This window comes from Haliaeetus albicilla, chromosome 30, assembly GCF_947461875.1.
Source record: "Haliaeetus albicilla chromosome 30, bHalAlb1.1, whole genome shotgun sequence".
Classification (NCBI taxonomy): domain Eukaryota; kingdom Metazoa; phylum Chordata; class Aves; order Accipitriformes; family Accipitridae; genus Haliaeetus; species Haliaeetus albicilla.
The window spans coordinates 2,089,797-2,115,582 of record NC_091512.1 but is presented as its reverse complement, the minus strand read 5'-3'; the positions used below and the strand labels follow the sequence as shown (position 1 = coordinate 2,115,582).

General features: G+C 51.0%; 2 protein-coding genes and 1 non-coding gene across 3 annotated transcripts in view; 1 reads left to right on the top strand and 2 right to left on the bottom strand.

The window, feature by feature from the left end:
* Positions 1 to 1,568: 1,568 nt before the first annotated feature.
* LOC138682992 (olfactory receptor 14J1-like) lies at positions 1,569 to 8,408 on the bottom strand. The gene is made up of 2 exons (XM_069774511.1): positions 7,671 to 8,408; positions 1,569 to 1,901 (listed from the first exon to the last, which is right to left on the bottom strand). The coding sequence occupies exons 1-2, from the start codon at positions 8,406 to 8,408 to the stop codon at positions 1,569 to 1,571; spliced, it is 1,071 nt and encodes a 356-aa protein (XP_069630612.1).
* Positions 8,409 to 8,550: 142 nt separating this feature from the next.
* Positions 8,551 to 25,786, bottom strand: part of LOC138682991 (scavenger receptor cysteine-rich type 1 protein M130-like) — a 59,284-nt gene continuing 42,048 nt past the window's right edge. Inside the window, 2 exon segments of the mRNA XM_069774510.1 lie at positions 8,551 to 8,813; positions 8,981 to 9,049. Coding sequence (XP_069630611.1) covers positions 8,551 to 8,813; positions 8,981 to 9,049 — 332 coding nt within the window.
* Positions 14,459 to 14,531, top strand: TRNAF-GAA (transfer RNA phenylalanine (anticodon GAA)). Its single transcript has one exon. It is a non-coding gene; the product is annotated as a tRNA-Phe (tRNA).

Here is a 25,786-nt window from a genome sequence, read left to right as displayed (position 1 = left end):
TAGTCAAATGCTGGAAGCTGTTTCCCATGGAGTTTGTGCCAACTCTGTCCCAGAAAGTGACTAAGGCGTCTTTGGATAAAGCCCTGAGTAATCTGGTCTGGCCCCTGCTTTGAGCAGGAGGTTTTTTCCAAAAACCTCCTGAGGTCCCTTCCAGCCTGAATGATGCTGCCCTTCTTTCCCCTTCATGCTTTCAAATTAGGGAGAGCTCTCAGGGTCTCCCTGACCACAGAAATAATTCACATCAGGTGCAGGGATGATTTATATGTGCCCCCATACATACAGCCCTGACCATATCTAGTATCCATCAATATGTGGTTTTGAGATTTCCCCAGGTGTATCAGTATCTATTAAAAAAAAAGAAAAAAAAAGAAGCATTAACCTTCCAAAACATAAATATATGCAACACAGCAGTCCACATCTTTGGTAGCAGACTGGAAGTGGTGGCAGGGGTAGCGGGGCATCCTGCTGAAGTGAAATAAGTTGAGTTTTGATTCTGAGGTGGCAGAAGGAGGACATGTATTTCAGGGCTGGCATACAGAGAGAAATAGAAGATTCAAGCAAGTGTGGGGCTGTAATAGCTTGGGTGAGAAAGGAGCATGATCAGGGTATTGGAAGAAGGCAGACAGGTTGTGGGCAACTCACAGGCCTTGACCAATCCTTGCTTAACCACAGCTGTGTGTTTGAAGCAACAGCCAGTAAGGACGGAAGGGCATCAGTATGGCTTGGGAGATCCCAGGGTCCAAGTGTGGTGGGGAAAAGGGGACGTAGCCAAAGTCTGCCGGGAAAATAGCACAGGCATAGGACAGTGTAGGACAGCCTGCAATGGGGATGATCAAGGGCATTGCTGAGCTGTGGTGCTGCAATGGAGGGATACAGGCTCTGCCCAGGGAGCAGCAGGGAGGATGAGGTCTATGCTCCCTGTATGAAGGGGAAGCTTGGATTTGTGGGGGTCCTCTATGTGACAGACAACAGGTTGGACTAGCTTTTGTCATTTAGGATGAGAGCAGGAGTCAGCAAGAGTGACCTTGTGTTGGAAGTTAGAAACTGCTTGCTCAGGAAGAGGAAACAGAAAGGGTCTTTTGTCAGCAACACCAGGAAGTGTCCAGGTTCATGAGCAGGTTCCTGTGGTGAACAAGTTCAAGTGCCCTGGCATTCCCTGGCAAGGCAAAGCACCAGGGTGCCAACAGCCTGAAGTTGGCTATTGGGACAACTTCTTCAGGCAGCTGCCAGGTTGGCACCAAGGGTGATTCTCACCTAGACCTGATCCTGGCCAACAAGGAACAGCTGGTTAGGGATGTGATGATATTCAGTGTCAGTCTTGGCTGTCATGGCAATGAATTAGTGGGGGATCAGACACCAAAGGGCAGTGAGTAAGGCCAGCAGGAGACCACAGACCTGGGACTCCAGAGGAGAAGACTTGGACACACTCAGGAGACTGAGACAAGCGGTGCCATGGGAAGCAGCTCTGTTGGGTGAAGAAGCATGGGAAATCTGATAGGCCTTACAGTAGAGCCTCTTCCAAGCACAAGAGTGGTCTCCCCAAATACCCTTGCAGAGAAGCAACCTTCTCAGAAGGCTGCTTGTGTGAACTGACTGAGCTCCAGGGCAAAAAGGCAGCAGGCAGGAGGTGGAAGCAGGGAAAGCTGCAGACAGAATGCCGAAACCTTGTCCCAGGACGTAGGGATGATGCCAAAGCCAAAAGTCCCATTGTCTTGAGAGATGCAGGGCAGGATGGAGGCAGCAAGATGAGCTGATGCTAGTGCATTAACAGTAAAAGAACAGACAGGGATCATGTGGGCCTGCTGCTGAACTTCCAAAGTGTAGGAGGAGGTAAGGCTGAGGAACTGAATGACTTCTTTGGCTGTGACTTCTGCCAGGCCTTTGTGACTGGTGACAGGACCCTGGAGGAGAACAAGCAGCAGTGAGTGGGGATCAAGTCAGAGGTTACTTGAGGAAAGTCAGCCTTGAGCAGTCCCTGGGAGGAGAGGGGAATCATCCAAGGCTGGGGAGGGAGGAAGCCATTCTTGTGGCGAGGCTCACTCTGCATCACTTTTGACAGATCCTGGAGATCAGGACAAGTCCCTGATGGCTTCCAAAGAAGTTGACAGCTCTCTTCCAACACAGGCCAGAGGATGACCAGGGGAACAAAAGGCTGTTTGACCTCATATTGGAGAGCACTGTGTCCCTGAGCATGTCCTCCTGGATGATATTTCTGGGTAGATGAAGAGGAAGGCAACTGGGCATGGCCAGCATGGATTTATCCAGGGTGGATCATGGTAGACCAAACTCATGGCTTTCCAGGATGAAAGGGCTGTATTTCTGGATGAGGGGAGATCAGTGGGTGTCTTTATTATTGTGTTGAGGGAGGGAGGGAGGGATGGGCGGATATATGGATGGATGGATATAGAGATGGGCCTGAACTGGGATTGATAGTCAGTCTCAGATGGTCATGAAAAATGGGTCATACACTTCCTGGAGGCCAGTAACAAGCAGGCACTGCAGATGTTTGCATCTTGACTGCCTGTCTCAGCCTGGGAGATGGTGTTTCCCCCTGTTGCGGTGGCTTTGCCAGTTGAGTCACATGGGTCTAGCTGGTGCAGAATCTACTCGAAGACATTCCTGTAAGCCAAATCTGTTGGGATTTGTGGCAGTACATTCCCCCCACCCCTCCCATCCTGCCAGCAGGAAACAGAACTTCTGCAGGAAGGGAGAAGGGGAAGGAAACCCTGGAGGCTGCAGGCTGAAATTTGAACTGGCCAAATGAGATGCACCAGGTACACTGAGGTGACCCTCCTAGCCAATAGAATTAAATGACCACAGGTCAGATTCAACAGGGGTATAAATGGGGTCCAGCGGGAGTTCATGTTGGCAGTCCTCCTCGGAGCAGCAGGTCAGCAGTTGGGGACTCCCCCTCGGGTCGGGGCACCGCCCGAGGTAACTCCTTGAGGGAGAGAGCCCTCCGCTTTTAGGTGAGTGATACGCGCGTTTTGGAGCCATCACTTTAAATCCTGGGGATTCTTAGGTCAGCCGTGTAGTATTAATTCTCTTTACATCATCGAACCTGTGGTTTTATAAAATGTTACCGGACTTCTGACTAACTTTTGCTGAAGAATAAAACTGAGTTTTAAGACCTGTTGGATTTGGTTAGTTGTGCATCCGTAACAAGGACAGAGTCTGTCTCATTGGAATGAAGACCCCTGGAATGGGGTGGGTGACCCTTGACTTCACATCCCTAGTTATCTCGTGAAGCTGGAGTGGGAGCTTGTGGGGATCAGCACAGCGGTTATAGAGACAGGTTTAGGCCCACAAGACCAACACTCTCCAATTGCTGGAAATGGGGAGTCTGCTGAAGACCGGTCGATAGCATTGGGCCAAAGAGAAGGATGTCAGAAATTCAAGGCTGGCCTAGGGGAGGTACTGTCATTGTCTACAGCTAGCTTATGGGATGGTGCAGAGGAGAATGAGTCAGACTCTTCCCAGGTGGGCACAGTGGAAAGATGAGCAGCCATGGGAAAAAGTTGGGCCATGGGAAGTTCTGACTAGGCTTAAGAGAAAGGCATCTGCACTATAAGGTCTGTCAGGCACTGGGAACATGCACCCAGAAAGGCTCCAGGATGTCCACAATGGAGATAGTCAAGCCTCAACTAGACGTAGTGCTATGGGGGTTTTTGGATCATAATGGATGACTACCTAATATGGGTAGAAAAGGAAGCCTGGGCAACAGCACCCAAGGTGTCCAACATTAGAGGGGATCACTCTCATTCCTGCCTTTGCTGACAATGGAGCCACAGGTACTTTACCCTGCAGGGAATGAAAAATGCGTGGGTCTAGGTATTGCAGAGTCTGCTTGAAGACACTCCTGTGTCCCAGATACATTGGACTTAGTGCCCGTTTGGCTATTCAAAAGAGAGCATTTCATTCACTTTGTCTTTTTTTCCCCCTCCGTGAATCAGGGGAGCTTGTGACTTCAATGTGTGACTTGCTGTGTGCAAAGAGCAGATATGGACAGATAGAGTGCAGGGCAGGCAGTGTTTTGGGGGGTCCTGGGATCTCTGCTAACACAAAAATGTGGGTTTTGTTCATCTAAGGCTCTCCGCTGTGGGAAGTGGACTTCAGAGGAGGTAACGTGGACTTGATATACAGCCGTTGAGTGTATTGCATCACTGCATGCCTGTGTGCAGCTCGTTCTCCAAGCAGGAGGCAGTTGGTGCCCACGGGCTGAAACATGCAGCTCCAGACTTCAGTGAAGAAAGCTCAGATTTGAACAAGGCTGCTGTAAGTGCCAGGTGGTTGAGAGAAAAGGTGGGGCTGGGGGTAGGGATGAAGAATGACCAGAGATTGTTCAGACGTAAAGGGTCTTGATTTTTGTATACATTCAAACTCCATTAGGAGGATCAATATGAATTGAGGATTTCTGATATCACATAGTTCATGAGCAGAAAAATAAAGAAAAGTGGGGGGAAAAAAAGAATTCTTTCTTATTGTTTAGTATTGAAATCTTTCCACTTTGACTACACTCCTGAAATCTCTCTAATTAACCACATAAGAATTGAAGACCTAAAGGAGAATACTGCACAGAGCCTTGGCTCGTTAGGGAGTTTTCATGTTAATGAGCCCTCTGGTGCCAAGTTCCTGAACTGCAGATCCTGAAAGATTGAACAAGCGTCTCAAGAAGTAAAAGTCAGCATCAGACTTCCAAGTTTCTGAGGGTGTTAGCAGGCTCCACTGAGGAACATCACTGAAGAGACCGTGGAGGGAATGACCAGACAAGGAGGTGGTCCCTGGGGGCTGGTGAAACAGGAAGTCAGAGGCACTGGTTACAGGCAGAAGATCAATTGTGGAGGTGGCTGTGAAAGGCCTAAATGTGTTTCAGCAAGCAGGATGGCCAAGCCCTGAGCCCCATCCCCCTGGGAAGGGGGATCCTTTCCTTCATGGGATGCTTACAGCTCTTCCTGGGAGCAGTTTGATGTGGGGGGGTGTGATGCCGAGTGAAGGACAGCGGTAAGACACCTCCAAGGCTCTTTTGGCCGTCGGTGAGGAGGGAACAAGGGCCTGGGGCTGTAAGGAGCTGGTGTCCTCGCAAGGGCTTCAGTGGAAGAGACAGCAGCCACCGTGGAGATGACAAGGACTTCCGTACTGTTGGTGGGGAGGAGGGGGGCAGCGCACAAAGGCCCTGTTTGCACCACAGACAGTCCTACACTGTCCTATACCTGTGCCAGTTTCCCTGAAGATTTTAGCTGCCTCCCCCTGTTTCCCTACTTCACCCTGACCTTGGGATCTCCCAAGCTTTACTGATGCCTGTGAAAGGCAAGACTCTAGCTGCAGTACAACTTGCTTAGGAGAATGAACACTATCTAACACTACGAGCTTTTACCTCAGGGTCAATGTGACCTGAAGACCCAACCTAAGCCAGCTCTTCATGACTGAGAACACCCCATAATGACAATAAAAGCATGGAAGATTTACCTTTCAAAAAACCAGGCATGTAGCCAGGAACCAGGCATGAACTGTAATGGACCAGAATCCAGGATAAACATCCCCCACCTGCACTGGCCATCAGTTTAGAACAATGACGATTAACACACCACTGACCATACCTCTGCATCACCTGCACAGGTCAAGCATGTACTGATCCCGTGTGGGACAAGTACACACCGATTACGCGAGCACTAATAAATGATGGGGTCATCCCTTAACATGAATAATTGGATTGGTCTCTACAGCTGTATTGGAACAGAGGCAAACCCTGCTTTCCTCTGTATTGGGGTCCTCCATGCATTAGGCTGGGGCACCGCTGTATGCACAGCTAAAATGAGAGAATAAACTACCTTGGTAATTCTCTGCTAAGCATCCTTGTCTGCCTCCTAAGCCAGCAAATAAGTGACTTTTATGCGCTAATTGGTCCTCACTGGCTGTCCCATCAAACACAAAGCTATGGTTACCTGAGGATTTGACAATGCCTGGGAGTTCCCCACAACCTGTCTGACTTCTTCCAATACCCAGCTAATGCTCCTCTGGCACCCAAAACATCCCAGTCCCTGACTTGCTTTGCTCCTGTACTTAGCTCTGTATCCCAGCACTGAAATGCACATCCTTCTCCTTCTGCTGCCTCAAAATCACTACTTCAGGTCCTCTCCCTGCCTCTACCACACTCGCTGCTATGCACACACCGCTCTCTCCCTGCACTGCCATGGGTCTCACAAATCCAGACTTCCCGCCTCCCCTGCAGTTATGGCATGGCAAGAGGGTTCTGCCTTTTCCAGGTTCATGGATGTTTCTTGTGGTCCATCCAAGTCTGGGGAGTGAAGGAGAGGAAGAGAGCAAGGTCAGCTCATGAGGCATGACTGAGCACAGCCACCCCTAGCAGCAGGCATTCCCTATCTGCCAGGTAGAGGCATGCACACAAGATGGAAACATCTCCATTATCCTTGACGTGCACAAGAGGGGCATTGCTTCCTGCCATCTTCCCAGGACAAACCTCCTCCTCTTCCTCCACTCACACAGATCAACTGCTTTCCATTTCTGGGCTCAGACATGGTTGTAAGGATTTGCTAAAGCCATCAGCCATCACCTTGTTTCTGACTGACATGCCCTGAGTCTCTCTCCCAGGCACACACATGGCCAGTCACCGCTGCTCGGGGCCCCACTCGCTCTTCAGAAGAAGCTGGGCAGAGCTGCCCATTTTCCCCATTGCAGGCACTGAGCCCAGCTGGAGGACAGAGATAGCCTCACAGCCAGACTTAGCATAAACTGGGTGAACAGCCAGTGCTAGAAATGGCTGGTGAGGGAGGCTGGGGGGGTGACAAAGGCCATGGGCCACCTTCCCAGTCCATCCATGACACCAAGGGCACAGACAGGCCTCCTCTCTCCTGCACCTGCATGTCTCAGCCCCCATCCAGGAGCCCTGTCTCTGCACCACAAACCCCCTGATGCGAGGCCTCGCCCTGCACGGTTACGCAGTACAAGCTTTACACAGGTGTTTTTCCCTCCCAGGAACCTTCCAGCTCAGCCCAGCTCCCTCCAAGACCTCCCACCTCCCTTTCCCTCTCTCCATCCCAGACCAGTCTGGTCTGGCTCCACAGCACTACTTGCCACAGGGTGCTCTGGGCACTCACCCCAGAGCCCCAGCCCCTCTATAGGGCAGGAGGAGTCAGGCCAGAGGTGGGTGGGCAGAAGGGAAAGGAGGTCAGTGGCACACTGTTCCCCCTGTTCTCCTCTCCAAGATGCCCTGAGAGGTCTGCAGCCTCTTTGTGCCATCCTGTCTCCCCAGGCTAGCACAAGAGCCCTAGCCCTTGTGGTCCTCAAGAGCTCCTAATCCCCCAGAGACAAAGCAGCCTGCCCCAAGCCGGTGCAGCCAGAAAGGTGTTTTTATTTCCCATTCATTCCTGCCATGCTGAGGATGGATCTTAGACAAAGAAGTTGCTACAGGTCCATGTATTTTGCTTAAATAAAACGGTTTCCCATTTCTACAAAGTCTCAGTGTCATGCAAGGTGGGTGGATATTTAAAGGGATGAATAATTATATTTATTTGAAGACAACATCATCAAAAGTGGAAAAAGGGAAAAACAATGTAAAGAAGGAAAGGCAGACTTGGCCTGTCACGACATACACTGGGAGTCACGTGCAGAGGAATGTAGGCAGTCTATGGCTGCTGAAAAACATTGGTTACCAGTTTTCTCAGGGCACCCTTGAGCTCCTGGTTCCTCATGCTGTAGATGAGGGGGTTCACTGCTGGAGGCACTACTGAGTACACAACAGCAAACACCACATTGAAGGATGGGGAGGAGGTGGATGGAGGCTTCAGGTAGGAAAACAGTCCAGTGCTGATAACCAGGGAGATGACAGCCAGGTGAGGGAGGCACGTGGAAAAGGCTTTGTGCCGTCCCTGCTCAGACGGGATCCTCAGCACGGCCCTGAAGATCTGAACATAGGACAGCACAATGAAAACAAAACATCCAAAATCTAAAAAAGAACTTAGAATAAGAAGCCCAGCTTCCCCGAGGTAGGCGTCTGAGCAGGCAAGCTTGAGGATCTGGGGGATTTCGCAGAAGAACTGGTCCACAGCATTGCCTTGGCAGAGGGGTACTGCAAATGTATTGGCAGTGTGCAGCACAGCATGGAGAAACCCACTGCCCCAGGCAGCTGCTGCCATGTGGACACAAGCTCTGCTGCCCAGGAGGGTCCCGTAGTGCAGGGGTTTGCAGATGGCAACGTAGCGGTCGTAGGCCATGACAGTGAGAAGAAAATACTCTGCTGACATCAAAAAGAGAAACATAAAGAGCTGGGCAGCACATCCTGGGTAGGAGATGGCCCTGGTGTCCCAGAGGGAGTTGGCCATGGCTTTTGGGACAGTGGTAAAGATGGAGCCCAGGTCAAGAACAGAGAGATTGAGGAGGAAGAAGTACATGGGGGTGTGGAGGCAGTGGTCGCAGGCTATCACGGTGATGATGAGGCTGTTGGCCAGGAGGGCAGCCAGGAAGATACCCAGGAAGAGCCAGAAGTGCAAGAGCTGCAGCTCCTGTGTGTCTGCAAATGCCAGGAGGAGGAACTCAGTGATGGAGGTGCCATTGGACATCTGCTTCATTTGGGCATAGGGACCTGTCCAAGGAGGAAAACGCAGCAAGGTAGGGGAGACTTCTCTGAGAAGAATCCAAGCCATTTCCCATAGATATTCCTTCTGCTACACACACCCCATTTTCTTTTTCCAGGAGACCTTCCTCATCTCCCTGGCTGGAGCCCTGGTTGGTGCTGGCTGAGTGTGCAGTGAGGAGAAGGGCCTCTGGCCACAGGATGCCAAGGAGACAGTCCTGCTCTGCAACAGTGGGTTCACAGGAACCGTGGGGGCAGGAGACAGTCCTGCTGTTCAACTTTGTGAGATGAAACTGCTCCTAACTCAGGTGGTCTTGTCAGCATCTGACCTCCCAGTACTAAGGAACAGGGACGGCAAAGGCAGGGTTTTTTACAGTTACTCCATGTCACCTGGGAAGTGTTCTTGGACATCAGAGACCCTCAGCATTTCTGTGGCACTCAGGGAGAACAGAGTGAGTGCTACAAAGCAAGAGGATTGTCTGCGGCTTAGCGCAGAAGAAGGGAAGCTGGTCTATCCCTCTGTCTTGCTTCCAGCTGCCCTGAGATTACACCTGTCTGAGATGGAGGGTGCCCATGTTACCCTGAAAAGCCAGCAGACACTACTGAAAGGAGAGGGACCCACTGCAGACCACTAAATGCCTCACCCTTTCTCAAGGTCTCAGCACCCTGTTTCTAGCCAAGGACACACACGGCTCATTTCATCAACCCAACAGCATTTCCTCAGTCATAGCATCTCCGCACTTCTCTTTGTGGGCTTTCAGATAACAGAAAGATGCTTATGTGAAAGATTTCCATGCTTAAGGACAGCTCACAGCTTGGAAAGGCACCCCAGAGAGATAGCCAATGTCCTAATGATTACATCTAATCCAGGGAAAATCAGTTCATTCCTCAGCCCCACAGACTGCATTGCCCACAGCCCCACGGGTGAAAGCTGGGACACCTCATTTCCATGGACACACCTGCACAGGAGGACCCACAAGGTCAGTGTGTGACTCTGCAGCTGAAACTTCCATTCCCAGAGAGCCTGACAGCAAGAATGAAATAACAACAAACCAACACAGACAGCTGGAGAAACATGGGAAAATACAGTGAGGCTCTGGCTGAGAGAGGCAAGCAGAGAGGCAGCTGGGCACTCAGGAAGCATTACCCTTACTCAGCTGTTCAGACCTCCTCCCAGACACCAACACTGCCAGGCAGATGCTCTCAGCCTTGAGCTCTGCAGTGGGAAATGCGCACGTGGCTGGAGAGCTGCACCCACGGCTCTGCTGGAGCTCTGGCTGCTGAGAAGATGGTTCATGCCTTGGACCCCCCAGCTCTGAGAGCGGAGGCTTTGCTGGGAGGGAGAGAAGACAAAGGGGCTTGCTCAGAGGAAGGGGTCTGCACTGGAGGAGATCATACGGAGTTTTCTGTATTCTCTCTCCCACAATGTTTCTGGGTTTTGTTTCCTCTCATTCCCTGATCATATTCTTGCTGGGTGGAGGTTTTCCTCCTGGGAAGTGTTTTCCTATCCCATTTCTTTTCCCTGTCAGCAATCACAGACCCCACCCCAACCTTTGCACACCCATCTTGGACCTACAGAAACCTGCCTGTTTACAGAGCACTGGCTGGGTGCATGTTCCTGTTGCAGGTGCAAAAGGGCAGATCAGAACAACCCTGATGGGTCCAGAAAACGGGGTGCTGCCCATAGGCAGAGCAGTGGCTCAAGGCACTTTAACAGGCTCCTAGCAGACCTACTGATCACTGTGCCCCGGTACACAGCCCCCTCGGGCAGAGGGACCCTGCTGTAAAGCACAGCTCAGGGGGGTGCCCTGCACAAATGCCTTCACACCCCTGCAGCCATCCCCAGAAAAAGGTAGCTGTCATGCCTTGTCCTTCTGATGGTGCAGCAGGGAATTCCTGCTCTGGAGCACATCCTTCTTGTCTGCTGTAGAGAAGCTGTGAGTTTTACTTACAGAGCTCACAAGCTGTGGATTGTGCCAGCTTTTGGAGATGCCTTCAGGATACTCTTGTGCATTGCCCTGCAGTCAGAGACCTACCATGTGAAGATGTGTCCTGCAACAAGCCCTCCTCTGTCCTCCAACTGCTGACTGCCTTTAACCTCCCTCTTCCTCACTTCTCTCCCCTCAGTGCCTGCAGGCAGTGTCCTCAGCCCTGCTGCGCTTTGCAGAGGAGCTGCTCCTGGGCAGAGCTGTCTCTCTGCAGTGCTGCCCAGTTGCCATGAGCTCCCTCTGTCCCAGGAGCCCAGCCCAGCAGCAGAGGACCAGCCCAAGGCACTATTTCCTCTGTCTGCTCTGGGCTCCCTGAAGATGTCTCTGGAGCTCTGGGGCTGACAGCTCCTGAAGGGTACTGGGGTCACCCCTGGGGAACATGCAGCAAAATCACCTGAAGTAATCACCAACAGTAGAGACTGATTCCAGCAGCATGGTTTGCCCTGCCAGAGCACTGTTCTCTGTGACAGGTGTCAACGTTCCCCTCTGGACATTGATATTCCTCACCACAAGAAAAGGGACACACAAACAGGGCCAGGGAGGGCCTTGGCTTCCCTTGTGCAGGCCAGGGACTCAGCTGAGGCAATGCAGGCTTCTCATCCTGACCAGGAAGCCCTTGGGTTGAAGCAGGATTCAGCTCCCTGCTTTGACTCCACAGACCCAGAGGAGCTGGCAATCCTCCTGCTTCAGTTCAGGTGTGCACAAAGGAGTTGCCAGCATGTGAGCCCTGCTCTGAGCCCCTTACCTTTAGTCAGTGGGGACTCAGGTGCTCACATACAGATGCTTTGTGATGACTGAGGTGCCAGAGGTGGTCCAAGACATGTGCAAGTGTTTGCAAGCCCTGATGGAAAATCTCTGAGAATAGCCACCTCCTCCCTGAGCATCAGCTGAGGGCCAGAGGGGGAATGGAGAGATCTTGGCCACCCACAATGACATCAGACCTTTAGGGCACCTGAACGTGCCTTGTAAAATATCTGAAAAGCCTCTAGTGCCATGCCAGGTGCCTGGGTGCAAACACAAGTCCACTCAGTAGGCAAACACAGCACCCAACCTCCAGGAAAGCCATGCCCTCTTAGAGCTGGTGGGGGGCAGACACCCCAGGGCCTCCCAAAGGGGTCCAGTGACTATGTGCCACTACCTGAATGACAGCACCACGGCATTGATGCAAGGCCATGCCATCTACACCCATGGTGATGCAGGGCTGGGAAGCAGATCACATCAAGGTGCCCTCCCCTGTGCCTGTGTTCTCAGCCCTGGACTATTCTCCTCTCTCTGAACCTCTACTCACCTGCCTACTACTAAGAAGAGGCAAGCTGATAATAATAGAATCACAGACTCATAGGATCACAGAATCATAGCACGGTTTTGGTTGGAAAGGAAACTTTAAAGACCATCTAGTTCAAATCCCTTGCTGTGGGCAGGGACATCTTTCACTAGATCAGGTTGCTCAAAGCCCTGTCCAACTTGACACTGACAATGATGGGGCATCCACAACTTCTCTGGGCAACCTGTCCCAATGTCTCACCACCCTCACCATGAAAATTTTCTTCTTATATCCAATCTACCCTCTTCAATTTTGAAAACATCACCCCTTGTCCTGTCACTACAGACCTTGGTAAAAAGTCTCTCTCCACCTTCTTAAAAGCCTCCTTTATATATTGTATGGCTGCACTAAGGTCTGCTGTCACAGATCCTGATTTAGAATTCTGCCAACCACACCAATTTGTCGCAGACAGGCGATTTAGGCTGCTTAAAGAACCACTGCCAGAGGTATCAGCAAAAGTGGTTTTCTTGAAACTGAACAAAGTTTGATGGCAAGGTTCATTCTATCATTTACTGCACAAAGGATATAAAAATGATTCAAAATTACCAACACAGAATCAAAGGTACCAATACAAAATCTGTTTAGAGCGCTATAATACAAGCTTATACGTGATATTGGCCACTTCCCAAAGATCTGCAGAAGGTAAGTAGTCTCTCAGCCTCGAGAACCTTACGAGATGTCCCAGCTCAAGCGGAGATCACTGCCATGCAGCCAGCTGCTTAGCAGGGAGAGCTCAGAGAAGGCTCACTTAGGCTGTCATATTTATGGACTAAAGTGGTTGGCTCATGGCCAAATTACATGCAGTGGAAAAGGTATGCATGAGACTCCTTGCACCCACAACTTTCTTTGTTCCTTGACAAACGAGTCTTGGAGGAACCACCCGCTACACATGTGTTAATCACATGATTGCTGGTCCAGTTCCCAAGCCCATATGCATCAATGTTCACCATGTCACTCTCTCCCTGTGTGGGTTTCTAGAGAACAGCTTGGAACTAGAGAGGTTCTTGGCCCCGTTATATCTAGGCCTTTACCTCCTTTGGATCCTGAACCAAACTACCACTAGTTTGGTCAAGGAGTTGAGTGCATCCATCCCAGGGGCTCAGCTCCCTCCCGTTCCTGCCACAAACCCACAGGTGGTGGGAATCCTCTTGCCCCAGTTCAGGTGTGCACACAATACAGTCCTCTGAAGACTGGAAGAAATCACATGTCCCTCCTATTTCCAAGAAGGGCAAGAAGAAGGACCTGGGGAACTGCAGGCCAATCAGCCTTACCTCTCTCCCTGGGAATGTAATGCAGTAGCTAATCTTAGAAATATTTCCGAACACATTGTACTGGTTTTGGCTGGGGTGCAGTTAATTTTCTTCCTGGGGGCCTCTATGGTGCTATGTCTGGGATTTGTGACCAAACAGTGTTGACAACACACCAATGTTGTAGCTATTGCTGAACCGTGTTTGCACAGCATCAAGGCCCTCTCTGTTCTCTTTCTTCATCCCCAGCGAGTAGACTGTATTTCTTGGTGAGGGAAGAGCAGGGGATGTCATTTAGCAAGTCAAAGATTTACACTGTCTATTGTTGTCCATGTCCTCATCTTGGGGGGGGGGGGGGTGGGGTGGTGCAGTGAAGGCCTCTGTGAGGAGACACCAGGGGCTGCCTCCATGCCAGACACATCTGGTTCCAGCTAGCTCCAAAATGCACCCACCACTGGCCAAAACCTGAGCCCATCAGCAAAGCTGGGGGAACCTCTGTGAAGGTATATTTAGGAAAGGACACAACTGCTAGAGTGGGAGAGGAGCGAGGAAAAAATGTCTGAGAAACAGCCCTGCCTGCTTCAGACCTGAAACCAAGGTCAGTGAAGAAGGATGGAGAGGAAGTGCTCCATGTGCCAGAGCAGATGGTCTCCTGCAGCCCATGGAGAAGACCACAGTGGAGAAGGTAACCCCTGCAGCCTGTGGACAACCCAACACTGGAGATGTTGGATAATTCCTGAAAGAATGGTGGCTTGAGGAGAGCCATGCTGGAGCAGGTTTATGTCAAAGGACTGTAGCTCATAGGAGGGACTGCATGGGAAAAGTGTTCGAAGGAAGGAGCAGCAAAGAGGAACTGGTATGGACTGACCACAACCCTCCATTCCCCATCCCCTGCACTGCTCAGGGGGGAGGAAGTAGAAGAGTTGTGAGCTAAGGAGGGAAGTTGAGCAAGGGAGAAAAGGGTGGGGAGAGGCCTTCCATGGGCAAGGAGATAAGGTCTTCCTTATCTCCACCAGCCCCACACTTCTTCCACCCTCAGCCTTTGCAACTGCACATGCCTGGTCTGCCCACATATCTTCGCCACTGTCACGTTTGTACAAGGCCCACGCACATCTTGGCACACACCAGTGTAAGCTGGCCTCCACCAAACCTGGAGCCCACCTGGCCTTGGAGACAGGGAGGGGCCAGGTCCCCTCTGCCCAGGGCTGGGCACGGCTTTTCCCTGGGAACCTCCCTGAGGAGCTCTCCTCCTGTGTGTCAGCCTGTGGCCTGGCACGGGTGGCACAGGGACAAGGGCTGCTGGGGCAGGGCTGAAGTAGCTCAGCTGGGAGAGCGTTAGACTGAAGATCTAAAGGTCCCTGGTTCAATCCCAGGCTTCAGCAATAAGTTGCTCCCTTTGATTTTTGCAGAGCCCATCTGCCGCCTTCCAGCCTTCCCCAGCCTGCTTGCTTCTTCACCTCTTGTCAGAGCACTGTCCCTGCCTTGTAGCTGCAGATCTGCGGCAAAGAAGGAGCCTTCCTCCAACACCAACAGTCCCCAGCCTCCCCCTGGGCAGGACTCTCCATTCAGTGCTCCGCTGGGGTGCTCTCCAGCTGTCCCTCCTTCCCTGCTCCACACAGATTGGGATCTTTCCTCTGTGGGGTCTCTGCAAAGACCCTCTCTCTCCTGCTTGTCATTCTCGATGGTGCACAGACTGCTCCCATCCTCATACACCTCCTCCACCTGGTCCTCAGTTGCCAGATCTGAGGCCACCATTGCCCCAGGCCCAGGGAGAGAAACTCCCTGGAGCTGAGGCCTCCATGGCAGCATCCTCCCTCCAGAGGTCTGTTACCGCGAGACCTCTGATGTGCCCAGGACAGCTGACAAAGCTGTGCTGAGGATCAGCCACTGTAGTGCCTGGGCACCAGTGTTATTTAGTCACATGCTGTCCTGAGCAGAGTTTCTTGGCCCCCACTGCAATGATTGATGAAACACCTATGTTGCTCCTCTCTGGGAATCAGCAGGGACATACAGAGCACAGGGGGATCCCTCTGGGGCCCCACACGAACATCGCTCTGCATCAGTTCATGCTTGCTGCAAGGGCACAAGCTGGGACACAAATGCCAGCAATGGCTACCTGCTGTGGTCGAGACGGACAAACGACATGAGACGGGGAGCCAAAGGAACCTTAGTAGATATAGTAGATATATGGATGTAGATAGGAACTGTTTAATAATTATCTAGCTTGCAATGAAGTTAAAGGAATTTCAGTAGAAGTACACATGGCCCAGGGGGATGAGAGGTGATGTTTAACGTTTGCATTGTTGAGGCTGGCTAGGACAGGAGATAGTCCCTGATAAGAAGCAGAAGTCGACCCCAAGAACCAGCCAAGACCGGCCTTGTGACTTGGATAAATGCCCAGGAGTGACTGAGTCTGCGCAGGGACAGAAGGTTAAGAGTTCACCGCGAAGAAGACATACAGCCTTCATCTTCACGACCCACGACGACCACCACAAGGAGGCACTGTGCAGGCGCAGTTGGGAGGAACTTAGGGAAATGGCTTCTTGGAACTAATTTTAATTTGAAGCGGGGATAGGTCATGCCTATGTATAGGTGTATTGTGAAATTCTCTATATATGTAACACTTGATTGTATAAATTGAAAGCGAGCTGCCGAGTCAGGCACGTATGACTTTAGTGGGACTACCCCCCATGCTGCCCAGCGCTGAATGAACATACCTACTTTACAGTCTCACTGATTGTGAAGTCTGTTTCCACATGTCAGACAAGTACGCATTCTTACAGTACAAGCAAAGAAGGATTTTTTTTATTACTACAAGCCAGCAAATTTATACCCATTATACTTGTTACCTTGTACATATGTCTGTCCCTTATTGGTCAAAAAGTTGTCAGAAGTTGTTTTTCTCACCCCTCATTGGGTGACTTTTTCAGGTTCCTTATCACAACTGCAAACGGTCAACATATTCCTTAAACTTAGTTTCCCAGGCATGCTTCTCGTTCTTTCTTGTTCTCTCACGGGAACACTGTAATCTTGCCAGGGCCAATATCTTCCCCAGGCCCCGAGGTCCAGCCGAGGTCCTCCACAATTCCCCCTTTTTGTTTTTGCACCAAATATGCCATGGGAATTGTCCGCTGCAGGGCCCTTTGCAGCAAGGACAGCACACATGGGAGGATGCTCAATGCAATGATAATAATTGCCAATAATAATCCTGTTCTCAATACTCCCTTTAACCACCCTCTAATCCCCCATTGAGAGAACAAGCCATCCAACACCAAAACCACAACATTTTCTGTCACCTTCTGCACCTCCTTTCGCAGCTGTTGGATACTCTGGGACACTGACACTGAATGATCTGATAGGTTCATACAACACATACCATTAAGGTTTTCACAGCTGTGGCCATGGGCCAACAATAGAAAATCAATAGCTGCTCTGTTTTATAGCGTAGCATGGCATATAGTATCTATATCTAGCAATAATCCAGAAAGAGCTTGTGATGTAGCATTGCTTTGCGTGCTTAGCCAGCATCCCTCTTGGCCTGTAGCATTTGCAAGCATTACCCATACGTTCATCTTGGGCTGCGATGATACCCATATTGCAACCACTACTCTGAGGAGACTGCAGCAGGCGATGACACTTCTAAGTAGGGTTTTACCAGTCGTGCCGGCACCCATTGCGGTCCAGTATCTGTGGAGACACAAGCATAACCTTGACCCCAGGTTAATAAGTCACAAGGTGCAGACCCGTCTGCAGGTCCCGTATCTGAACCTTAATTCTGGGGGTCACACCAGATATACTTGTCAATGACCCAAAATGACACAGCATTGGTGGTTGTTGAACATCATCAGTGACCTACAAAAAATTTAATACATACGTCGCTGTCCTGGTTTCAGCTGGGATGTAGTTAGCTGTCTTCCTAGTAGCTGGTACAGTGCTATGTTTTGAGTTCAGTATGTGAAGAATGTTGATAACACTGATGTTTTCAGTTGTTGCTCAGTAGTGTTTAGACTACAGTCAAGGATTTTTCAGCTTCTCATGCCCAGCCAGGGCACCTGACCCAAACTGGCCAACAGTGTATTCCATACCATGGGACGTCCCATCTAGTTTAGGAACTGGGAAGTGGGGGGGCAGGGATTCGCCGCTTGCGGACTGGCTGGGTGTCGGTCGGCGGGTGGTGAGCGATTGCCCTGTGCATCATTTGTACATTTCAATCCTTTTATTACTACTGTTGTCATTTTATTAGTGTTATCATTATCATTATTAGTCTCTTCTTTTCTGTTCTATTAAATCGTTCTTATCTCAACCCAGGAGTTTTACTTCTTTTCCTGATTTTCTCCCCCATCCCACTGGATGGGGGGGGAGTGAGTGAGCGGCTGCGTGGTGCTTAGTTGCTGGCTGGGGTTAAACCACGACAGTCGCCTTGTTAAGTTGAGCCTCCGGGCCCTCACCCATCATTCCCCCTTTTTGTTTTTGAAGCATACGCTTTAGAGTTCCATGGGCGCGCTCTACAATGCCTTGTCCTGTGGGAGAATGAGGGATATCGGTGACACGGGTAATTCCCCAAAGCTGCAAAGAGGTAGTCACCTTGGTGGAAAGATAGGCTGGACCGTTGTCAGTCTTAATCTGCTGAGGTACACCAGCCACAGAAAATGCTCATTGCCAGTGTCGAATAACATCCCTGGCAGCTTCACCTGTATGAGCGGTGGCAATAACAACAGAAGAAAAAGTATCAATAGACACATGCACATATTTCAACCGCCCAAACTCAGGAATACGTGTCACGTCAGTCTGCCAGATTTGCAAGGCTCGAAGGCCCCTAGGGTTGGTTCCATAATAATGAGGTACATGGTGGCCCTGACAGTCAGGGCACGAGCCTCAGAGTTCGACAATCGAAACTGCTGCTTTAAGGCCCGATGTCCTTGATGAAAAAAACAATGAGCTTCGATCGCCTGTTGTCTCACATTTGGTACTGGACCTATTGCCACCCCCGATACGAGAGCATCTGCACGAGCATCCCCTTCCACAATAAAACCAGGCAAGCTTGTGTGGCTTTTAATAGGCACGACATAATATGGGGAGTGGTGTCCCTGAATCTCCATCCGTAACAGCTTCAACACGCCAAATAACTTTTCATTTCCCACCTGACCAAGCACAGCCTTATCCAATCTTTGAACCAAACCCGCCACATAAGCTGAATCCGTGACAACGTTTACAGGATCTGGAAAATGTTGAAACACCATCACCTTTGCTCGAAGTTCTACAACTTGGGGGAGCCTTCTTGCTGTTCTATCTTCTGTTGTCATTGCTGGCCATCATGCCACACGATGGCTGCTTTTCCTGTTTTTCCTGAACTGTCAGTGAACACCGTGGGACCAATCACCGGCTCTGATTGACTTAGTTGCTTCTGTGCAAAGTGTATTTGACTTCCCAATTTAATTAACAGATGAGAGGGAAGATGATACCCAATTTGCCCAGTATAATTTACCAAGGCTGCTTGCAATGCGGAGCTATTAGCGAGACACCATTCAAAATAATCGGTTTTAACAGGCACAGTGATACATTCCGAGTCCCTGGCTATCAATTCCATACATCAAACTCGGGTCTTTATGATAATTTGGGCTAAAAGCTCAAAAAGACCTGGGGCGATTTTGTTTGTTCTGAATGGTAAGAAGTCCCATTCTAACACACGCAATGGATCCAGCCAATCAGAATTCCATTGTGCGATTATGGCAAAAGTTACCGATTTGTCTATTAACACAAAAACCTGAATTGAAACTGTCAGATCAATTCTCCACACATGTCTATGCACAATTGCTTGCTCTGCTTCTGTAATTACTTGTTTTGCCTCAGGGGTTAATGCCCATTGTGCAGCAATATCTGTATCACCCTTCAATAAATCCAAAAGTGGCTGTACTTTCGACGATGGCAACCCTAAATAGGGTTGAACCCAACTGATCGCTCCGGCCAATTTTTGTACATCATTCAAAGTTTTTATCTCCAATTGTAACTGAATGGGTTGTGGTGCGACCGTCTGATTTGATACTTTCATACCCAAATACAGCCACAGCTGTTGACGCTGTACCTTTTCAGGTGCAATAACTAGGCCTAATCGCTGTAGTGAATCACGTGCTGTGACTTCCATTTTGCTTAACATCTGTTGAGATGGACTTAAGGCCTTTGCCGCAGTCCACTGACAAACGGTGGGAGAATTTTTCATTCCCTGAGGCAAAACTTTCCAACGATACGTTTTCACCGGCTCACTGTTGTTCACTGAGGGTACAGTGAAAGCAAACTTCTCCATATCAGGTGCGGCTAAAGAGGTGGTGAAAAAACAATCTTTTAAGTCCATTACAATAATTTCTCATTGCTTTGGAATCATAGTTGGAGAAGGTAACCCTGACTGCAATGCCCCCATGGTTGCTATTACCTTGTTAATCTTTTGTAAATCATGCAATAGCCTCCATTTTCCACATTTCTTTTTGATCACAAACAGTGGTGTGTTCCATGGGCTATGAGAGGCCTCAATATGTCCTGCGGCCAATTGTTCTGTAACTAAAGATTTCAAGGCGAGGAGTTTTTCTTGATTGAGGGGCCACTGATCCACCCACACTGGTTTATCTGTTAACCAGGTCAGTGCCAGTGTCAGGCGCTCCATGCCCTGCAGCACAGTGGCCCCTATGAAAAATCCGTGGTAAGACGCACCCCCCCATTGATCCAACACATCTCGACCCCATAAGTTAAGTGGCCAAGTGGTGACATATGGCCTCACAGTGGCTTTCTGTCCCTCTGGGTTGCTTATTAGCACAGGTTTTGCTGCAACAAAACTATTTGAAACTCCACCTACACCCAACACTCCTTCCGCATTTACAACCAATGGCCACGGGGCGTGGGGGGGCAGTTACACTGTGCTATGATGGTCATATCAGCCCCAGAGTCCAGCAAACCTACCAATTTTATCTGTGGTGGGGATGCATTTGCCATAGTGAGGGTACAGGTCATTTCTGGCTTGCTTTCCGTAATGCATTGCGACCAACATACCCGCGGCTTTCCAGTGGACCCAAAACCTTGAGTACCACAAATTCCCTGTTCTGTCGCAGGCACATAGCTCATAAATGGTAGGAGTTGAGCAATTCATGTGCCTCCTTTCATAGTGACTGGAGGGGTTGCAGTAGATACCATTGCACATATTTGCCTGTGATAATCAGCATCAATAACTCCCACATGCACCATTAACCCTTGCAAAGTACTACTGGATCGTCCTATTAGTAAGGCACTTAATCCTTTACCAATTGGTCCCCAGGCTTCCAGGGGCACTTTATGCACTCCTTGGGTAGATAAAGTTACTGTGTGGGCAGTGCATACCTCCATCCTGGCTGCTCCTTGGATTTGTCCCCGTAACTTGTCAGAAAGGCTTTTAGTGTCTGCGCTGGCTCTTGTACCAGAAAGGGATTGCTGGAGTGATAGGGCATTTGTGTCTGCACACGCCCCTTCGTGCTCTTTCTGCCATTTCCCGACTGGAGGAGTTGACCGTTAGCATGAAGTTTAGATTTACATTGCTTTGCAAAGTGTCCCAGCTTTCCGCACTTAAGACATGTAGCTGCTCCCATGGCCACCTGCCTGGGTCCTCCTTTTCTCTTTTTTAGTGGGACAGTTAGCCTTGACATGTCCAGTCTGCCCGCAGCAGTAACATTTCTGATTAGACATAACGCATTGCAGACAGCTGTAGCCAATGCAGGCATTTTGTGTTCAACAGAGCCCACCTTCCCACAAGCCGTAATCATAGCTTCTAGGATTGGATCCCCAGGGAGCATCTCAATCACCTTTTGACAATCTGTGTTAGCATTGTCACGGGTTAACTGTTTTACCAGTAGTTCTCGTATATGTGCATCAAATACCTGCTGCTCTATAGCCCCCATCAATTTCTCTACAAACGACAGAAATTGCTCTTTAGCCCCCTGTTTAATCATGGTATATCTTGCCTTAGGCTCTGCCAGCTCTGCCGTTCGGAGCAAAGCTTCTACACCAATAGTCTTTACTTGCTCCAATACAAGCAGATGCCATTGAGCCTGATGTTGAGGATTATTAAATTGACCAGTCCCAGTCAGAACATCAGCTCCATTACCATAACGTGGATCGGTTTGTGAAAGCTGCAAATTGTGTACTGCTTGCGCCTCTGCTCTCTGAGTCTAGATACTACGAAAAACGGCACATTGCACAGGTTGGAAAATAATTTGAGCAATTTGAGCAATATCATAAGGTGTCATTTCTTCCATAGTTAATAGGAGTATTAATTGCATAACTGCGGGGGAGTTGGGACCATATTGGGCAGTTGCCTTTTGTAATCCCATATAACTTTCCACGAATATGGTCTATGTTCATCCATAATTCCTTGTCCTGGATCACCCCGTACCACTGGGAAAGCCATAGCCCCAGTCCCCCTTAAATTCATTTCACCGGAGTTGCCTGCTGTTACAGGAACGTTAATTTGCTCGGATAGGTCCCAATTTCCTTCTTACAGAGCTCGAGCTGTCACCTGCTGCCAGAATTTCAGTGGGTTGTGGGGACTGACAGTAATTCGAGTCGGCAGAAGGACCCAGGGCTATCCTCGGCAACGCTAGCCTCCCTGTAATTGTCCCTCCTTTGGTGTTCCCGCAGACCCCCCAGGTTCAGGATCCCCCATATTATTGTCCATGGGATCATCCCAATCCTCTGATGTTTCGGCTGGCAGAGGGGAGTACAGGCATGAGGTCCCCTGTTCCCCTCCCCATGCCTAGGGGGGTGGCTATTCATCCCTTCTTGATCCTCTGAATCAGGTGGCAAGAGGGGGGCGGGAGGGTTAACCGGCGCCCCTGCCGTTTCAGCGGGGCATATGTCACTACCAGGAAGCAAGTCCTGGGGCCGCTTTTATGTTCTATCTTCAATAGTCCGAGGATATCCTGAGGGCTGCTCATCATCAGAGTCATCAACGAAAGGGTTCTTTTGTCAGCCCTGTGGCTTTGGCTGCCCCGCACGCTTGTCAGAGGACTGGGCAACAGACCGCACGTCCTCTGTGGGAGAGGACTGCCCTCCCCCCACGATAGGGATGTCTCGCTCCTTCATCCTATCCCTTTGTTCTTTAATGTCTTGGATGGTTTCAGAGAGCTGGCGCCATGTCGTCAGGAGGCTGGCTGCCTCCTTAGACCCTCAGGATGCACTGTCAAACAGCTTGTCCCCAAGTCCTTGCCACACAGGCACACTAAATGCAGTCACTCTATCTGCTTTATATCCGTGTTGCTTGCCTCATAAGAGCATTTTTTGCAACATCAACTGTTCTACTTTAAGTCCTCTCTTTTGCAATATTACTTTCCACATATTTACAATTCTGGCGTCCTCTTTACTGAGGGTTCTGCCCATGTTCCCGGCAGCTCACCTGTGTATCTCCAGGAGTCAAGCATTGGTCCAGGCTAGAAGGTCTTCCCGCTGCTCTCAAGCTATGCCGGGCTCCAACTCCACTGCTCTCCTCGCAGTCACAAGCATTATTTACAGCATCACGTCGGGGTCACCAATTGTCACGGTCGAGATGGACAAACGGGAAGTATGCATTCTAATAGTAGAAGCAAAGAAGGGTTTTTTTTATTACTACAAGCCAGCAAATTTATACCCATTATACTTGTTACCTTGTACATATGTCTGTCCCTTATTGGTCAAAAAGTTGTCAGAAGTTGTTTTTCTCACCCCTCATTGGGTGGCTTTTTCAGGCTTCTTATCACAACTGCAAATGGTCAATACATTCCTTAAACTTAGTTTCCCAGGCACGCTTCTCATCCTTTCTTGTTCTCTCACGGGAACACTTTAATCTTGTCAAAGTCAATATCCTCCCCAGGCCCCTTGGTCAACTGGAGGTCCTCCACAGACCGGGACTCCCAAACCGTGCAAGCGGCGTAGAATTGGCCTTCCAACCGGCGCCGGTGGAATAGACCTGGCCTCCCTAACCGCGCGGGCGGGGTAGGCCTGGCCTGCCTATCCATGCGGGTGGCATAGACATGGCATCCCTACCGGCAAGGGCAGGGTAGACGTGGCCTACCTAGCCGAGTGGGCGGGATAGACCTGGCCTCCCGAACGGCACTGGTTGGATAGACCAGGCCTCCCAAACCACGCGGGTGGGGTAGACCTGGCCTCCCTGCCGGCACTGGCAGCGTAGACCTGGCCTCCATAGCCGAGCGGGCATGGTAGACCAGGACTCCCTAACCGAGCGGGTGTGGTAGACCTTGCCTCCCTAACTGCGCAGGCGGGGTAGACCTGGTCTCCCTACCCAAGTGGGCGGGGTAAACTTGGCCTCCCTAACTGCACTAACGGTGTAGATCTGGCCTCCCGTCGGGTGCCGATGGGTTAGACCTGGCCTGCCGACTGGCACCGGTGGGGTAGAACTGGTCTCCCTACCTGAGTGGGCGGGGTAGATTTGGCCTCCCTACCGGCACCAGTCAGGTAGACCTGGCCTCCCGAACGGTGCCGGTGGGGTAGACCAGGCCTTCCTAACCGTGCGGGCAGGGTAGACATGGCCTCCCTACCGGCAAGGGCAGGGTAGACCTGGCCTCCCTGCTGGCTCCAGAAAGGCAGACCTGGCCTCACTAGCCGAACAGGCAAGGTAGACCAGGCCTCCCTTCCGGCAAGGGCGGGGTAGTCCTGGCTTCCATACCTGAGCGGTGGGGTAGACCACGTCTCACTACCGGCAAGGACGGGGTAGCCTGGCTTCCTGACCGGTGTTGGTGGGGTAGACCTTGCCTCCCTATACCGCGCGGTATGGCCCCATAACTACTGGGGCCGGTGTGCTAGACCTGGCATCCCTAACTGCACGTGCAGGGTAGACCTTGCCTGTGGACACATATTTAGCTAATGGTCACAAGAGCAGTCCAGACGCCTTTAGAAGGCCTTGAACAAAATAAACAAGAAGACAAAAAAAGAAAGATGCCAATTAGAAGAACACAGGTGTGCATTCCATGATAAAGTGAATTTGGCACAAAGAACCTCAATTTGGCAGTTTATCTTGACCAATTAGACTGAGACAAGTTTCGCATGTTTTAGTTAGTATAATCAATTATGTCCTATGTTTATGCGTGTGTACAGTGTTGATATAACAATCATTAAGTGTAACTAGGCGCGTGGACAGCGCGTGAATATTGTGTGTAACCAATAGTAAAATAGCTAAGAGCATGTACAGATGTAACCAATGTATAAAATGATGTCTGATGCTCTAGTAAAGGGTCTTGAACTATGATTATATTGATCTGTTGTTGAGTCCATGATTATGCTCCCACACTTGCCAACCTAACTGCACGGATGGGGAACACCAGGTCACCATAATCGCGCCGGTGGGGTAGACCTGGCCTCCTGAATCGAGCTGGTGGGGTAGACCTGGCCTCCCTACCCATGTGGGTGGGGTAGACCTAGACTCCCTACTGGGGCCAGTTGGCTAGACCTGGCCTACCTAACCGCACATGTGGGGTAGAGCTGACTTCCCGACTGGCTCCCATGGGGTAGACCAGGCCTCCCTGACCGCGAGAGCGGGGTAGACCTGGCCTCCCTAGCCATGCAAGCGGGGTAGACCTGGCCTCCTTACCCGTGCGGATGGGGTAGACCAGGCCTCCCGAACCGCACGGTTGGGGTAGACCTGGCAGCCCTACCTGCGCGGGTCGGGTAGAACAATCCTTCCTAACCATACGGGCAAGGTAGACCAGGCCTCCCAAACCGGCGCCAATGGGGTAGACCTGGACTCCATAACAGTGTGAACGGGGTAGACATGGCCTCCCTAGACACGTGGGTGTGTTGGACAATGCCTCCCTAACCGCGCAGGCGGAGTAGACTTGGCCTCCCTACCCACATGGGCGGGGTAGACCTGGCCTCCCTAATCTCGTGGGCGGGGTAGTCCTGGCCTCCCGACCTGCGCCGCTGGGGTAGACCAGGCCCCCCTAACTGCACGGGTGGGGTAGACTAGGCCTCCCTACCTGCGCAGGAAGTGTAGACCAGGCCTCCCTACTGGCGGGAGTGGGGTAGAACTGGCTTCTCTACCCACGCGGGTGGGTTAGACAAGGCCTCCCTTACCGCGCGGGCAGAGTAGACCTGGCCTCCCTAACCAAGCAGATGATGTAGACCAGGCCTCCCTAACTGTGCGGGCAGAGTAGACCTGGCCTCCCTACAGGCGCTGGTAGGGTAGAACTGGACTCCCTGCTGCTACGATGGGGTAGACCTTGCCTGCCTACCGCAAGGATGGGCTAGACCTGGCCTCCCTAGCTGAGCGGCGGCGTAGACCAGGTCTCACTACCGGCAAGGGCAGGGTAACCTGCCTTCCCGACCGGTGCCGTGGGGTAGACCTGGCCTCCCTATACCATGCGGGTGGGCTAGACCTGGCACCCCAACTGGCGCCAGTGGGGTAGATATGGCCTCCCTATCCGCACGGGCCGTGTAGACATGGCCTCCCTACCCGCGTGGGTGGAGTAGACCTGGCCTCCCTACACAAGTGGCTGGTTGGACCTGGCCTCCCTAACCACGCCGGCAGGGTGGACCTGGCCTACCTACTGGCGCCGGTGGGGTAGACCTGGCCTCTCTAAGCACATGGGCTGGGTAGACCTGGCCTCTGTTTAGGCGCTGGTGTGGTAGACAT

What these genes read in the sequence shown, in the direction of transcription:
- LOC138682992 (XM_069774511.1), bottom strand. Translation starts at nt 8,408, where the DNA reads ATGTACTTCTTCCTCCTCAATCTCTCTGTTCTTGACCTGGGCTCCATC. An exon ending in AGGGTGCCCTGAGAAAACTG is followed by an intron (nt 1,902 to 7,670) that starts GTAACCAATGTT and finishes GTTCTCCTCCAG; the next exon opens with GGTCCTGTCACCAGTCACAA.